We start from the raw sequence: 15,709 nt of genomic DNA, 5'->3' as shown, positions 1-15,709 counted from the left end.
AGCAGCACCATCTCCCACGACAGAGCACTGCCATCTCCTGGGGACCGCGGGGACGGGAGCAGGCAGCGCAGCTGAGCATCCCCTGCACCCCTGTCTCCATGGGTGCAATCAGAGCTCCGTAGCCCTGCTCACCATACAAAGAAACTGATTCAGGCTCACCTCACACCCCGAGAGGGATAAGAGGGATAAGAACACGAGTGATACGGTCTCACTCCATCCCCCACCCGGCTTTAATTGCAGCCCCCCACCCCTCCTGGCCCCTCGCCCCCAGCGACACGCGCCTCGCAGCGCTGGCAGCGCCCCAGCCCCGGCCGGATGGCCGCATCCTTCCTGCCCGCCGCCTCCCCACGGCGACACAGCCCCGCTGCTGCTCGTGGTTGCTTCACCCCCGGGCACCCGGCTGACGTCCGAGCCTGGTGAGCTTGAAATTGTTGGTTTTTTTCCCTTTAGGAATTTTTCTAGGGGAATTTTTGTCCCCCCCCCCCATCAGCACATTTCCTTCCTCCACACCATCCTGGTGACCTGCCTTGCCCCCTGAGATGCTGCCCGCTCTGTGCCTGATTTATGGCAGCCTCAAAGCCAGCAGCTCTGTCGCCTGCTGCCCTCACCCTGTCTAACACCAAGGGGCTGCAATGCATCCACGCACACTGCAGACAGCTCTGGGACTGGGGAGCCCCCAGTTCTACATCCCCAATGCCAGCATCCCACATCTACAGCTCTGCAGAACATCTCTGAGATGTTCAGCCCCCTGTAGCATCCCTCTGCCCTATGTGACATCCAGCCCACAGGCACAGCAGTGACACTGCTGACTGTATGTGCTTGGAAAGGGGGGCACCCAGCAGCACGGCCATGCACCTCAATGGGCAAAAACAGCGAGGAGGTGATGGAAATTCCCATCCTATGGAGATGAAAGAAGAAGGATGAGGGCATCCCAAAATACCCCGAGGGACAAAAGCAGCAAGAAAATGGTGGAAGTGGCAGAAATCCCCATGTGATGGGATAAGGAGGGATGGGGTGGGATGCAGAAGTAGAGCACAGGAATGGGATGGGAATGGGGGGGATGGGGTTGGGGGGAGCGGGACGGGGCCAGGACGCAGCCCCAGGGGCGAGCAGCCGGGATGCTCCCTCCCTTCCTCCAGCATCCCCCGGCCCAAAGCATCGCAGCCGGGATAAACACCCGCTTCCTGCCCTTAATCAGCTTCAGAGAGGGGCTGGCTGAGAGAGGGTGGGAGGGGGGGGGGGCTAGAAACAAAAATCTCTGGAAAGAAAAACTCATTTCCTGCGACAGAAGAAAAAGATAAAGTCTGGGCTCATTACAGTGAACTTTACTGGGGAGAGACGGGAAAGAGCCAAACACAATGTCCTTGAAATTTCCTTCGCGCGGCTCTGTCCACGAAAACAGGATAAGGCCACTTCCGCTGTCTCTGCCCCGCGCGTGCGGGGGGAGCCGCAGGGTTGGGGGGCGTCACAGCTTGTCGAGGTAGGAGCAGACCTGCTGGAAAACCTCATCCACGCTGCCCTCGGCATTCAGCTGTGGGGACAGTGATGGGGCGCTGCATCCCTCAGCAGTGTTTATGGGGGGGGAGTTGGCAGCTGGGCCATCCCCGTGTATTGCTTCCCTCCTCCCCGTGCCCCGCTCACCTGGCGGACGATGCCCCGGTCCTTGTAGAAGGCGATGACTGGCTCTGTAGCCTTGTAGTAGGTCTCCAGGCGCTTCTTGATGGTCTCCTCGTTGTCGTCCACCCTCCCACTGGTCTCTCCCCTCTTCAGCAGCCGCTTCACCATCGTCTCCTTCCCCGCATCCACGTAGAGCAGCAGCGTGGGGGGGCCAATCTGCAGGGACACAGCTGTCACCGTGTGGGTCTGGGGGTCCCCATGTCTCCCCCAGGTGTGACACCCAGCATGGCCATGGTGCCAGCACCGTGTAGGGTGGCACAGCACAACATGGCACAGCACTCACTAAGGGAACAGCCCTCACCTTCTTTTCAAACTCCTCTCCCTGCTTCACCTCCCGAGGGTATCCATCAATGAGGAAACCCTTGGAGCTGTCAGCCTTGGCCAACATGGCGTCCCGCAGCATGTCCAGCACCGTGTCCTGCAGAGAGAGCATACAGCTGTCAGGGTGATGTGGGACGATGTGCCCCATTCCTGCTGCTGTATCACCACGGTGTCCCCACATCACCCTGCGTTCGTGGCCACAAACTCACCAGGGGCACCAGCTCGCCCTTCTCCATGATGGCTTTCAGCTTCTTGCCCCGCTCTGAGCCTGAGCTGACCTCTGCCCGGAGCAGGTCCCCGGTGGAGAGGTGAGTGTACCCATATTTGTGCACAATCTTCTCACACTGTGTCCCCTTCCCTGAGCCGGGGCCACCTGCAAGTAACACCAGGGCCGACCATCATGTCCCAAGCCCCATCTAGTGGGGGTAGGAGGAGAGGCAGCCCAGACCCAGCAAAGCCTGATGAGATGAGAGGATGGATGGAGAGAGCCGTTGGGCTGCTAGTGTGGCTGATGAACCACTGGCACCTGGACATCATTGCCCTGATGGCACCGGAGGCACCATGACCAGTATCCCAGACATGACTCTCATGATGGCAACGTGGATATCACCACCCCATTAAGCAGCCATGACATCACCCCCAGGGGTTTGCCATCACATCACATTGGGTGCTGGCACCCCAAGCTTTCTTAAACCCTGCTGGCCCCAGCACACCCCACACCGGCCACCACTTACCCACCACAAAGATGATCTTGTGGTGCTTCAGTTTTTCTGATAGAGAGAAAAGAAAACAAAACAATACATCTAAGAGCTGGAAGATACACCTGGAAGCAAACTGTCCCTATTGGCAGGGCTGAATGAAGGGTGATGGGGACCAACCCCAACCCCAGGGAGAGCAGAGTAGGAAGCTCTCAGCCCTGTCACCTGGACAGTCCGGGACATCAAATCTGGACATGCAGGAGCACTGAGACCCCATGGTGCCTTGGCAGCCATGGGACTGAGCTGTGGGCTTGGAACTCTACTGCACCCTGGAGACAGTCATTGTCCCCAACCCCACTGAGGGATGGGAACCAGCAGGGATGGCCACATCCATCCCCATAGCCAGCTCTTAGTCCTGCTTGGTGCAGCACGGCACAGCTCATGGGGTCTGACTGTCCCCAGAAATGGCACAGCCTCATCCACTCGGAGCATTTCAGCCCAGGGGATGGGGGGGGTTTCTCTGCATGTTCCCCCCCCAATGGGGGATGGGGACTGGGGTGTGACAGGGCAGAGGGAGGGAGCTAAAAATAATATGAGCCACGTCGGGGCTGTGCTGCCCATCTCCAGATCTCAGCCTTCTGAAATTACAGCTCCTCCAGCAGCCGCTGAGCACCGGGCTGGGATGGAGCCAAGAGGCTGGTGTGGGGGGGCAGAAGACATGGGGTATGTGGGGGCTGGAGGGAAATAAGGGGGAGAAATGGGACAGAGGTAATGGTGGGACAGGGAGTGGACATAAGGGAGGGCATGGAAAAAGGACATGGAATGGACACGAGGGGGAGACAGAGGGAATGGACACTACTGGAGAACATAGAAGATGGACACAAGGGGGGGACAGTGAAGATGGATGAGAGATTCAGGACTTGGATACAAGGGAAACAGAGGGGATAGATGGAAAGAGAACATGAGACAGACACAAAAGGGGACATAAGGATCAGATGCAAGAGGGACAGAGGTGACAGATACAAAGAGGACATGGGAGGCAGGCACACAGAGCTGAGAGATCAGATGTAAGGGGGAGAAAAGGGATGGACATGTCAAGGGACACAACTGGACAACACAGGAGGATGGGGGGACAGATGCATGGATGCAAAGGGAACTGAGGGATTAGATACAAGAGGAACAGATGGACACGGGATGGACACAAGGGGGACCAAGGGTTCAGATGCAAGAGGGACAGAGAGGACAAATGCAGAAGGGATGCAGATGGACACAAGGATGAAAAAGTGAGTATATACAATGAGATAAAAGGGATAGAGGCAATAGGAGTTGGAGAGGATGGATGCCAAAGGGGATCAAGGGATCAGGTGCAAGGGGAAGGGTGGGAAGGGATGCAGGAAGCACAGATGCAAAGCACTCACCTGTTGACATGCTGCTGCTGTCTGGGTGGAGGAGCACGTCAGGCTGTAAGGGAAGCAGAGCAGAGTGAGCAGCACGGCAGGGACACAGAGGTACCCAGCACTGAGGCCTGGGGATGTTGCCAGGACAACAACTCTCCCTTTGCATCCACAATGGGATGGTGCAGATCTCAAACTGAGCTCTAGGGCCACGCTGGAGGGCAGGGCTTCCCCCCTGCTAGCAGCACTTGGCCCTAAAATAGAGAACATCCCTAAAAGATACAAGAAAGGCGCAATGCTGCCTGAATTCCATGGCTCCAGGAGCTGGGACCTCACGTCCTGCGGCCACCTCCTACCTCACTGCTGGCAGCCACCCTCCCAATGCCGGCACTGCCGGGTGATTCATGGTGACAACAGCAGCACCCTGCCCTGCCCTGACCACATCCCCATGCCCGGGGTGCTGCCTGGCAGACGGAAATTGGCTCTGGGTGACGCATGGCAGCAGGACACCGAGGGATGCGGGCAGGATCCTACATCCCTCCAGCTCCCCATCTGCTGCAGGGGATGCTTTGTAAGGGCTCAGCCTGTTCTTGGTGCTCAAGGTGGGGTCGCTGCACCCCACAGCCCCTCCAGTTCCTCGCTGTGGGTTGGGCCATGGGATCTGCCATGCCTCCTGCCCGCACCCAGCCCCGCAGCTCCCCACCTGCTCAGCCACAACGCGTCACCCCGCTGTCCCCAAACCGGCCGGACCGGGGTTGAAGGGGCCGTGGCCATCAGTCAGGTCGTGTTACAGCCAGCAAAGGGCAGAGGCTAAGTATGGACGGAATGAAATCTGCACCGGGTCACGTCCCGCCTGCGCTGCGGGGCTGAGCCCAGCATCACCCCATAGGAAGGGCACAACCTGGAGGGTCCCTGGTGTGGGGGGCACCGAGTGCATCTGGTGGCAGCCCTTGGTGGGCTCATGGCCTGACCCAGCGTGGTGCTGCCCAGCAAAGCCCACGCTGTGATGCACCCCAGGGTGCTCCAACAACACGCTCTGCCAGCGCCCATCTCCCATATAGGGACTCCATCCCCAAGGGCTGCACAGCCCCCAGCACCCAGCAATAGTACAGCACCCCCAGCAATAATAGCACAGCACCCAGCAATGAGCACAGCACCCAGCACCGAGCACAGCACCCAGCACTGAGCACAGCACCCAGCACTGAGCACAGCACCCAGCAATAGCACAGCACCCCCCAGCAATAGCACAGCACCCCCCAGCAATAGCACAGCACCCCCAGCAATAATAGCACAGCACCCCCCAGCAATAGCACAGCACCCCCAGCAATAATAGCACAGCACCCTGCCAATACCCCCACCTCTTCTTCTCGCTTCTCGCCCCCCCGGGTCCGCTCCCCCGCAGCGATGCTCACATCCCCCCCCATCCCCACCGTACTTGGGGGGGGGGGCGGACCAAAGCGCTTCCCCGCCCCGATCAGAAGGTCCGGACCGGGCGGGGGGACCCGAGCGTTGGATGCCGGAATGCCCTCCCAAGGTCACCGCGTGGGGGGACCCACGGGGATATGGGGGGGGGGATGGGGACACAAACCGCGGTGCAAAGCAACAGCGGGGATGGAGGGGGTTAAGGGGGGGGGGGCGGCACTGACCTGCGGGGGCGCGTCGGAATAAGACGAGGGGGGGGGCGGCTGCTTGCTGGGCGGCAGCTTCGTGCCGTACCGCTAGATATATATAATGCTGGCGGCGCGGCGCCATGCCGCGCGCGCGCGCGCGCGCCGAGCGGGCAGGAGAGGGGGGGGGGGTTGAGGGGGGGGGGGGGGGAATGCCGCCTGCCCGCAGCCCCCCCGCAACCCCCCGGTACCGCGCCCCCGCAACGGGAGGAGCCCGTGGGTGAGGGGTGGAGCTGGGAGGGTCCTACACCCCACAACCGGCCCCAATGCGGGATGGGGGGGGTCCTACGGGGTCCCTTCCCCCCCCCCCCGGACCCTAAAGGTGTTTCCTGCAGGCACGGTCCAAGGCAACAGACTGCAGCGAGGTTTATTCCTGTACAAATCGATACAAAACACGGTGCTGAGACACCCCCCACGATGTGACCCCACCGGGATGGACCCCCCCCCCCCCAGTGCCACGGCCAAGGGGGGAAACTGAGGCACGGGGCTGCCACCCGCTGGGGGCTCAGCATCCAAACGTTCATGAGGGGCTGATGAGTAACGAGCATCATGTGGCTCATGGAGGAAATCCAAACACAGGGACCAGGAGGGAAAAAATCCCCCAAATCCCATGGCCAGGTTACAAAAGGTTCCGGCAGTGCTGTGTGGTATCGGCCCCCCCTTTAACCCACCTCCCCCTCCTGGCACCACGTTGGCAGTGTCGTCCCCCTGGTTCTCATTGGGGTGGCTCTTGAGGTCCCTGCTCTGGGGATGGTGACACTGAAAATGTTGGGGTTTGTGCTGGGGGGCAGTTGGGGGGTGGGGGCTGAAATGGTGCCACAAAAGCAACGTGACCCCCATGGCAGCCAAAGGGGACCCTGCACCTCCACCCACTGTGTGCTCTCAGGGTGATGGGCTGCAATGCAGCCCGGGAGGTTCTGAGCTGGGACTGTGCAGGGTCTCGTGTCCTGCAGGAAGGGATGCACCCCCAAACCCACAGTGTCACAGCTGTGCAGACCCACGTGCACAGTGGGGGCATGTGGCCCCAATAGCTGTATCAGACCCCAAACTGAGGGGACTCTGAAGCAATGGGATCCCAAACCAAGGGGACTCCATCCCACAGAGACCCCAAGCCAAGGAATCCCTGAACTAAAAACTAAGGGGACCCCAAACCAATGGGACCTCATCTCAATGGGACCCCAAGGCAAGGGGACCTCATCCCAATGGGACCCTAAGCCAAGGGGATCCCATCCCAAGGTGACCCTGAATCAAAGGGACCCCAAATCAAAGGGACCCCATCCCCAGGGCTCCCTGCTCAGCACAGCCCCCCTACGGCCAGGTGGGGTGAGAGAAGGTGATGTTGTAGGGGGCGGCCCAGCTGGCGAAGACGCGCTTCTCGGTGATGAAGCGGTGGTGGTTCCCGCGGCGGCTGCGCTCGTTGTGGATGTACGTGGTGCACTCGTCGGGGCCCTTGGGCTCATAGTAGTGGTAGGCCATGCGGCGGGGCTGCGGGCGCTGGCTACAAGCAGACCACGGGCTGAGCCCCATGCCGAGTCCTGGGGTTGGGATTTGGGGCTGGGGAGGCCCTTACCTGCAGTAGTTGGGGGGCACCATGCCGTAGACGTGGACGGCGTCGCACAGCTCCACCGCAATCCCCATGGTGAACCAACCCGTGCTCAACCACGAGCGCGACTTCTCTCTAGGGCACAGCAATGAGGTGACCCTCGTGGTCCTCAACCCACAGACCACAAGGAGGGGATGAGGAGCTCCCGGTACCTGTCCTTCCCCGTCTCCCCCCGAAAGAGCTCATCAAACTGCTTCATGCGGTGCGGGGAGACCACGTAGGCCGTCATGTTGGGGAAGGATGCGCCGACGCGTTGGATGATCTTCAACAGCCCCTTCTGCATCTTGGCCGGCGGCCCCCAGAAGATGAGGATGGTCTCTGGGGTCTTATTGACGAACTCTTGGGGCCTCTTGAGGACACGGTAGATGCTGGAGTGGGCCACCACGCGGAAGGTGGTTTTGTTGCCCACATCGGCCTCGTAGCCGGTGGTGGGAGCGTCGTTCATGCGGATGGTGCACTCGGTTTGGTCGATCTCGGCACCCAGGTGGGTGCCCAGGAGGTGGCTGGAGCTGGTGACGATGGCGCATTGGTGGCAGTGGGCAGACAGGGTCTGAGGCGATGGACACAATGAGTCCAAACCAAGGGGAGCCCAAAACATGAGGATCCCAAACCAAGGGGAGCCCAAAACGTGGGGATCCCAAACCAAGGGGAGCCAACGCCAAGGGGTTTTCAGCATCCCACCCACGGGGACATCCCATCTCCATACCCACATCCCGCACCCACCTTGTTCCCAGAGACAGGCAGGTATCCGCTGCTCACCCTCCAGTGCCGCAGGTTGGGGGGCCGCCGGGCTCTGCCCCGCAGTGCACTGTAGGGGAACACCTCGGTCCCGCTGCTGGAGCTGTAGATGATCAGCAGCATGAGCAGGGCGAAGAGGAGCACGAAGACGGCGGCACGCTGGCTCTGCGGGTGGGGGGGGAAAGCGTCAGGACCCCTCCCCAAAGGGTTTGGGATGGAGATCACCAACTCACTCTCCCTTTGGTGGCCACTGGGAGCTGGGATAGGGGTGGGAATGGGGTGGGAAAGGATGGGGACGGAGATGGAGATGGGGATTGAGATGGAGATGGGGATGGGGATGGAGATGGGGATGGGGATGGAGATGGGGCATTGGGGATGGGGATGGGATTAGAGGAGGATGCGGGATGGCGGGTATGCGGGTGGGACTGCGGGATGAATGGGATGGGGATGGGGATGGAGATGGAGATGGAGATGGGGATGGGGATGGGGATGGGGATGGGGATGGAGATGGGGATGGAGATGGAGATGGGGATGGGGATGGGGATGGGGACATCCCTGTCCTTCCCTGCCCAGCCACACGCAGCTCCAGCTCTCCCTGTAGCGGCGCTGCTTGCATGGCCGCAGGGCTTTAAGGAGAGAGGAGGAGGAGGAAAACGCTTTTACTGCGTGAGCACTGAGCTGCTGCCAGAGGATCCCTGGCGCTGGCACGGCCGCCCCCAGCTCGGCCCTCCCGAATGGCTTTAAGGGGCTGCACTCACCGCGCTGCCGCTCATGTCTCCACGCTGCCCTCAGTGCCGAGTGGTCGCCGATGTCCTGCGAGCACCTGCGAGGCACACAGTCACCCCAAAAGCTCTAAGATCCCGTCCCCAAAACCGCACCGGGCTGATCCCGGCGCCCTGAGCAGATCGGGATCTCCCGGCTCGATCCTATTAACCTGGCCCCGGGCTGTTTGGGTGCTCCCATGGGTATTTGCCCAGCAAAGGGACCCACTTATCCTCACTTCTCCCCACCCCCATGAACATTTTGAAGTCCTTCTCGGTGAGTCATTGCCACTCCTGCTGGGTCGTAGTCGTAGCAATTAGAAATTAAAAACAAGATGAAATCTGATTGTCTTGGGAGGAGCCAAGATGGAAAATTACACAGCAGCCAGCACGACGTAACCCTCCAGGGGGCCCCGAAAGGCTTTGGGGCTGGGAAGGTGCCAGCACGGCTGGGGCATGGCCGGGATTCTTGGTGCCAGGAGTCCCAGGAGAGAAGGAACAGCGCTGGGAGCTCCGTCCCGTCACGGGGCTGAGTGGGCAGGAGAAGTGGGGACATGGGGAGAAGGGGGCGGGGGGGTGTCAGGCCCAGGACCCCGCTGGTCACTGCGGTCCTGCCGTGCGGTCCCTTACCTGGGTGGGGGCACTCATCTGCGGCGGGTGCTGAGCGGTGCCGGGGGGTCTCCTCCACCTCCACCTCCTCCTCGCCGCGCTCCCCCCGGGCTGTGCGTTGTTTCCGGGCCCCTCCGGTTGGCAGCAGGGCCATGGCGGCGCCCCGGGGTCACATCGCGCTCTGCTGGGGAAGCGCCGAGCCCAGCCTGCATCCCCGGCACAGCAAACCCAGCTGCAGCCCCTCGGTACGGCCCCCACGTGCCGATCTACCCTCGCCGAGCGCTCAGACCCCCCCCTCCCCAGCTCCCTCAAATCCTCCCCCAGCCCTGGGACGCATCCGCTGTGCAGCCGGGGATGCAAACCCTCCACTACTGGGGATGCGACCCCGGCACCCACGATCCAAACCCGCCGCTACTCGTGATACAGCCCCGGGATGCCGCCCCCCCCCCCGTTCCCCGCACGCAGCCCCACGGTCGCCCCCCGCTCAGTCCGGCCGTGTCAGGCCGGGCGCAGCCGCATCCCGGCTGGGCGGTGTCGGTCCGTTCTCCGCACACTCAGAGCCGCCCCCGCCGCTCATCCCCACCCGCACAGACGGACCCGATCTCCGCTCCGTTCCGTTCTGCTCCGCTCCGCACTGCGCCGCCGCCGCCGCTGCTGCGCGTTCCCGGTGCCCGCGGGGCCGCGCTGTGCCGGGGGCGGGGGCGCTCGGGGGTCCTAACGCCGCCCGCCCCGACGGGACGGACCCGGATTGGGCTGAACGGGGAGCGTGGGTGGGTGGGTGCGTGTGTGACACTGCCGGGGTACGGCGCAGCGCCGGGGGATGCGCTCAGCTCGGGGACTGAGGGGGGGGGGGGACACCTGCCCTGGAAACCAACACGAGTTTCTCTGCCCCATAGATTTGCTGCCCCACGGCCTCGCTGCTCCTCATCACCCATCCCTGGGCACAGGGCAGCTCCGTGCTCTGACCCCATCCGTCACATCCCCACCCCATTTATAGACCCGGTCCCACACATCTCTGCTGCGGGCACAGCGTGGACTTACAAACGCTTTTAATGGGCAAGTCGGCTTTGGTTTGAATCCAAGGGCACTTGTGGTTTGGCAGCCCCGGGCTGCAGGCAGGGGGCACACGGGGGCTGTGGGACAGGGGGTCCCGGCCCCGCTCCACGTGCCCCATAAGTGGCACCAAGTGCCAGAGCATCGCTGTCCATCCCGGGATGAGTCCCATGTTAAACATCCATCCTGCACGGGTCCAAGCCAGCTCGGGGCCTGCAGCTGGGGGGGCTGGGTGGATCCAGCCCTCTCCCATATACTCCAATGGAGCAGGGTCCCCGCTGCTGCCCCCCCAGCGGCTGCAGACCCCCCCCCAGTACTGGGCAGATTGAGGGGCTTCCAACCTCACTGCTGTCTCTCCTACCCCCCTGCCCACGACGGGTGGGTGAAGATGATGTCCTTCCTCTTGGCCCAGCGGGAGAAGATGGCTTTCTCGGTGATGAAGCGGTGCCCGGCGCGGGGGGCCCTCTCGTGCACCAGGTACATCCTGCACTCGTCCAGCCGCCCCTTCTCAAAGTAGTGGTAAGGCACACTCGAATGGTTCTTCTCCCTGTCGGCACAGTGGGGGCTGAGCAGGGTTAGGCTTCCCCTTCAGCCCCCCACCACCACCCCCAGCCCCTCACCTGCAGTAGCTGTCGCTGACCATGCCGAAGACACAGATGTGCTCACACAGCTCCATGGCCAGGATCATGGTGAACCACCCCGTGCTCAGGAAGGAGCCGGATTTCATCCTGCAGGACACAGCGCTGCGATGGGGACAGGAGGGCGGATGGAAGCGGAGCGATGGGGGCACCCAGAGGGTCACGGTACCTGTTCTTCCCCGTCTCATTCTGGAAGACGTCGTCGCAATACGCCATCTTCTCCTCTGTCAGTGTATAGAGCTGCAGCTGCGGGTACCTCTCCATCACCCTCAGCAGCGCTCGGTAGGTCGGGCCGCCCTTGTCTCGGTTCATCTTCTTGCTGGGACCCCAGATGACGTAGATGGTGTCTCGGGATTGCTGGAAGAAGTAGGGCTGGTTCCTGAGCAGCAGCGGGACGCTGGTGTGCGACACGACGCGGACGGTGCTTCGTGTGCCCACGTCGTCCTCGAATCCGGCGGTGGGAGCGTGGTTCATGCGCAGCACACACTCCTGCCCGTCGATCTCCCGGCCCAGGTGCGATCCCAGCATCTGCCCCGAGCTGGACACGACGGCGCAGCGGCGGCACGGAGCTCTGCGCAGCGGCTGCGGGGACACGAGCCGTCAGCACCGGGAATGGGGCGGCCGAGCAGCGGGGGAAGGACGGGGCCGCCCCACGGACCGACCTGCCCGTCGGGGACGCGGCTGTAGCCCGGCAGGCTGAGCGCTGCGGGGGCGGTGTACGAGGAGCCGACCCTGAGCCCCGCGGTATCGCGGCACAGCAGCACGTAGAGCACGGACAGAGCGGCCGCGAACAGCAGCGCGAGGAACACGCGGACCTGGAAGCGGAGAACCGGGGTTGTGCCGGGCTCGTGAACGCGTGGGATGTACCGGTACCGGTACCGGGCGCTCAGCCCCGCAGGTTCGTCCCGTCCATCCCCGCGGGACTCACCAGCATCTTTATCCCGCGGAGCTGGGGCTGCGGGGCGCCGTGGTCACGGGGAGGTTTGGGGCGCGCACCCTGCACACACAGCGGGCTCAGCGGGGGGGGATCGCGGCTGGGGACCCCCCGGTACCAACCCGCACTGCGACACGTCGATGTGTCCCTACACACCCCATGCTCAGCGCCCCCCCGAGTCCTCCCACGCCTCAGACCCCTTTAACCCCCCACTTCCCGGACCCCCCTCCATGCCCAGCTCCCTCCCCACCCCCCACGCCCGGTTCCCGTCCCCGTTCCGCCCCCGATCCCGTGCTCGGCGCTGTGGGAGGAGCGCGACCCGCCCCGCCCGGCCCCACTCACGACGCCGGGATCCCCCGCGGGGCCGGCGATGGACACGCGGCCGCCCACCCCCCGCTGCCGCCGTCGGGTCCCGCATCGCGGCCGGGCCGAGCCGGGAGCACCGCGCTGCGATGGGGGAACGGAGCCGGGGGGGGGCGGAGCTGGGAGGCAGAACTGGGAGGCACTGCCGGGACCGCCCCGACAGCGGCACCGGGCTGAGTGTGCCGGCCGTGAGCCCACCGCAATGAGAGCCGGCCCCAGCTTCGTGATACCGACAGACCCGGCACTGAGCGCAGCCCCCGGATCGGTACCGGCCCCAGCGCTGCCCCGTGCCCCGATACCTCCACCCGGTACCTCCGCCCGTCCGGCGCTTCCTGGTACCGTCGCCCTGGGATCTCCTATAACCAACCCCACGCCCCCATCTCACCTCCATGCCCCGCCGACCCGGCTGTTCTGAGCTCAGTGCAGCGTTGAAAGCCCCCAGGGATCGTTTCGGAACCAGAATTGGGGCCTCCTGCCCTGCAGCGCTGCCCTATGGCCCTTAGTTCAGCTGCACACTGCGGGACACGTCATGCTGTGCTACCCCCTCCCTCTCTGCCTTCAGGTGCTCCTGGGGTTTTCCCCAGCCAGCAATAAGGAAATATGAAAAGCAAACTTGGGCTTGGTTCCTACTCTTTGACAGTGATGGCACTGACAGGCACAGCAAGTGGAGCTCAGGGATCCACACACACACAGCACAGGGCTGCATTCCATGGCTGCAGACCCCACAATGTGCCTGGGCTGGGGGCACAGCGCTGTGTGCTGAGAAGGAATTCATGCTCAGAGCCGTGACCTTCAGCTGGAGCAGCCACCTCCCATCACAGCAACAGGGATATTTATAGGGGCGCTGCCCTTTGCAGCATAGCAGCCTGTGCTCATCCCACACCAGGAGCTGGATGCACAACTGGGGCCCTGTGGCAGCCCTGGGCAGGCAGCGGGAGCTGCCCCCTCCTGTATTTCTCCAGGAATAAAGCTCTGCACAGCTGCAATTGGGACAGGGTGATGGACTGGCCCTAGAAATCAAGGTCCTTCAGTACAATGGGGGGCTGTGTTCCCTGCAGGGGTGAGGGGTGGCTGGGGAATGAGGCTGGAGCTGCAGCTCTGCACTTGACATGGAAGAACAAAGAGCTCAGAGAACTTTATTGAGGATGAATGCAGCTCACTATAGCCACCAGGAGCTCAGGGCTGACCCAGTGCAGGCAGGAGCCCAGACTGCAGCTGACATTCATTGGTAAGGGAGCTAAATGCTTCCTCTGCCACCCAGGTCATGCTGCATCCTCAGTGGGGTGACTGTAGGAGGGGAGGTGGGTGCAGCTCACAGGGCCCTCATCAGAAACGAGAGCTCACAGCACCATCATTAGCTCTTCCAGTTTAAAAGAAAATCCCAGAAGGAATAAACTACCGTATGCAGCAAAGAGGGGAAAGAGTATCCAGAGGCCGAGCAGCTGCTGGGGGCCAGAACTGAACTCACACTCTGCAATTAGAGCTGCTGGATCCCAGCCCAGCAAAGCTGCTGCACGTAGTCTCAGCTGGGGTGCACATTTGTCCAGCTGGAGCTCTGGTCCCTCTCCTGGTGAGTCCCACGGGTCAGATTTGCTTCCCTTTAGTCTGTAAGTTGTAAACTACACAAGTCTGTGTCTTTTGAGGAAGGAATGTGGGAGAAAGAGCAGCCACTTGGCACTGCTGCTGCTTTGAGTGCTCTGGAGGAGGAGGCTGCTTGGTGCTGCAGGCTGGGGGCCTTCTCTCCATCTCTCAGCTGGGCCTTCAGTCTGATTTCCGGGCAGGTTTTCTGCTCTTCCACATCACAACCATTATAAAAACACCTACCAGGAATGAGAGAGAACAGACTCAACCCGAAAATTTCAAATGAAAAGCACCATTAAAACACACACAGCGAATAATGGAACCTCAGCAGAGCACAAGAAACAGTTCTAATTCTCATAGGAATAAACAGCTGAAGTTACACGTGTGTGCGCACAAACGCCTGTGCCAAATTAAGCCACTGCAGGGACCACATACAGCACAAGTGTCTCTTTTCTCTTCCTAATTTAGAAGCCTCTAATTAGAGCGACCAGAATAATACTCACCTATAAATAGCAGCAGCAGCAGCCCAGCCACCACGGGGATGATAACGGCGTACTCCCTGGGCAAGAAGTATTGGTGGATGCTGTGCTCACTGTCAATGAAGGGCTGCAGAAACAGAGCAGGGGATTAACAACATGAGAGCAAGTCACCAACACGTGCAGCTGTGGGGTTTCAAAAGCAGAACAGAAACATGGGGCTGGAGGGGACGGCTAAAAAAAGAGTGTCTGAACCTGCAGGTGGTGGAGAATCACAGAATGACCCGGGTTGGAAGGGACCTCAAGGATCATGTAGTTCCAACCCCCTGCCTGACAGGGCCACCAAACATACGCCTTTACTAGATCAGGTTGCCCAGGGCCCCGTCCAAACTGGCCTTGAACACCTCCAAGGACGGGGCATCCACAACCTCCCTGGGCAGCCTGTTCCAGGGCCTCACCACTCTCCTAGTGCAGAACTTCCCCCTGACATCCAACCTCTGTCACATGGATCCTTTCATGGCTGGGACACTTTGGATGCTACAGTGCATTGCAATGACTCCTGCACTGTATGAACCCGACCCTACAGCTGGGAGCACATCAAGGGGGGGAACCCAAGTCCTCCAGCAGCAGCAGGTTTGAGCCCAGTTCCCTCCATAGAGGAGCATTGAGTGGAGCACCGAGTGCACACCCAGCTCCTGCAGCTCCTAAACGAGGCCTGCAGGCCCGACCATCCCAGGGCCCAAACCCAGCGCCATCCCCTCACCAGCACGATGATCCACAGCGTGTAGTACACGAACAGCACGAGGCTGAAGGCCACCAAACCGAACCCGACCGCCTGGTCCGTCGCTGTAGCCTGTAAAGGGACAGAGAGTCAGGGCTGCAGACAGTCAGGGCTCCGTGTGGGCGGCAGGGCCGGGTACAGACGGGACGGGCCGTAGGCCGCAGCCTCACTCACCATGGCGACGGCCACCACACGGCACTTCCGCCCTCCCCGTTCTTCCGGGAGCGATCGACCAACCAGCGAGCAGAACACTGGCCACGTGTTCTCCGAAACAGGAAGAGCGCTCAGAGCGCAAAGTATTGTGGGAAGGGCTTAAGAGCGCAAAGCATTGTGGGAAAGCACGAGTCACCCGGTGCATGATGGGAATTGTAGTTCCCGAGGTGCTCGGAAGAGCTGCGGGGCCTAGTGGTGAGGC

The 15,709-nt window shown here is 61.8% G+C and overlaps 4 protein-coding genes and 1 long non-coding RNA gene across 12 annotated transcripts; 1 reads left to right on the top strand and 4 right to left on the bottom strand.

Moving 5' to 3' along the window:
• Positions 1 to 1,305: 1,305 nt before the first annotated feature.
• On the bottom strand, positions 1,306 to 5,818 carry AK1 (adenylate kinase 1). Of its 3 annotated transcripts, none has more exons than XM_015879381.1 (7): positions 4,447 to 4,587; positions 4,115 to 4,157; positions 2,733 to 2,768; positions 2,208 to 2,371; positions 1,979 to 2,095; positions 1,642 to 1,833; positions 1,306 to 1,531 (listed from the first exon to the last, which is right to left on the bottom strand). In XM_015879381.1, exons 1-7 carry the CDS (start codon positions 4,585 to 4,587, stop codon positions 1,466 to 1,468), a joined length of 759 nt encoding a protein of 252 aa, XP_015734867.1. In that variant the 3' UTR covers positions 1,306 to 1,465. The 3 variants fall into 3 exon arrangements, with proteins under 3 accessions (XP_015734867.1, XP_015734869.1, XP_015734868.1); XM_015879383.2 differs by lacking the exon at positions 4,447 to 4,587 and adding an exon at positions 4,794 to 4,815 and having other exon boundaries at positions 1,312 to 1,531; XM_015879382.1 differs by lacking the exon at positions 4,447 to 4,587 and adding an exon at positions 5,737 to 5,818 and having other exon boundaries at positions 1,314 to 1,531.
• Positions 5,819 to 6,098: 280 nt separating this feature from the next.
• On the bottom strand, positions 6,099 to 10,127 carry ST6GALNAC6 (ST6 N-acetylgalactosaminide alpha-2,6-sialyltransferase 6). Of its 4 annotated transcripts, none has more exons than XM_015879100.2 (7): positions 10,066 to 10,127; positions 9,490 to 9,674; positions 8,857 to 8,921; positions 8,084 to 8,263; positions 7,513 to 7,910; positions 7,328 to 7,435; positions 6,099 to 7,255 (listed from the first exon to the last, which is right to left on the bottom strand). In XM_015879100.2, the coding sequence occupies exons 3-7, from the start codon at positions 8,869 to 8,871 to the stop codon at positions 7,066 to 7,068; spliced, it is 891 nt and encodes a 296-aa protein (XP_015734586.1). In that variant the 5' UTR covers positions 8,872 to 8,921; positions 9,490 to 9,674; positions 10,066 to 10,127; the 3' UTR covers positions 6,099 to 7,065. The 4 variants fall into 4 exon arrangements, with proteins under 4 accessions (XP_015734586.1, XP_015734587.1, XP_015734585.1 ...); XM_015879101.2 differs by having other exon boundaries at positions 10,052 to 10,102; XM_015879099.2 differs by lacking the exon at positions 10,066 to 10,127 and having other exon boundaries at positions 9,490 to 9,976.
• A 373-nt stretch (positions 10,128 to 10,500) lies between these two features.
• On the bottom strand, positions 10,501 to 13,103 carry ST6GALNAC4 (ST6 N-acetylgalactosaminide alpha-2,6-sialyltransferase 4). 3 transcript variants are annotated; one of them, XM_015879096.2, is made up of 6 exons: positions 12,842 to 13,103; positions 12,088 to 12,156; positions 11,822 to 11,974; positions 11,329 to 11,741; positions 11,142 to 11,249; positions 10,501 to 11,086 (listed from the first exon to the last, which is right to left on the bottom strand). In XM_015879096.2, the coding sequence occupies exons 1-6, from the start codon at positions 12,845 to 12,847 to the stop codon at positions 10,879 to 10,881; spliced, it is 957 nt and encodes a 318-aa protein (XP_015734582.1). In that variant the 5' UTR covers positions 12,848 to 13,103; the 3' UTR covers positions 10,501 to 10,878. The 3 variants fall into 3 exon arrangements, with proteins under 3 accessions (XP_015734582.1, XP_015734583.1, XP_015734584.1); XM_015879097.2 differs by having other exon boundaries at positions 10,501 to 11,068; XM_015879098.2 differs by lacking the exon at positions 12,842 to 13,103 and adding an exon at positions 12,436 to 12,680.
• Positions 11,962 to 13,826, top strand: LOC116654183. The gene is made up of 2 exons (XR_004309134.1): positions 11,962 to 12,057; positions 13,097 to 13,826. It is a non-coding gene; the product is annotated as an uncharacterized LOC116654183 (long non-coding RNA).
• On the bottom strand, positions 13,577 to 15,569 carry DPM2 (dolichyl-phosphate mannosyltransferase subunit 2, regulatory). Its single transcript, XM_015879105.2, has 4 exons — positions 15,469 to 15,569; positions 15,277 to 15,366; positions 14,541 to 14,643; positions 13,577 to 14,276 (listed from the first exon to the last, which is right to left on the bottom strand). The coding sequence occupies exons 1-4, from the start codon at positions 15,469 to 15,471 to the stop codon at positions 14,218 to 14,220; spliced, it is 255 nt and encodes an 84-aa protein (XP_015734591.1). The 5' UTR covers positions 15,472 to 15,569; the 3' UTR covers positions 13,577 to 14,217.
• Between the last annotated feature and the right edge of the window lie 140 nt (positions 15,570 to 15,709).

The sequence above is a fragment of the Coturnix japonica genome, chromosome 17, assembly GCF_001577835.2.
Source record: "Coturnix japonica isolate 7356 chromosome 17, Coturnix japonica 2.1, whole genome shotgun sequence".
NCBI classification, from domain to species: Eukaryota; Metazoa; Chordata; class Aves; order Galliformes; family Phasianidae; genus Coturnix; species Coturnix japonica.
This window is presented reverse-complemented; position numbering and strand designations above follow the sequence as displayed.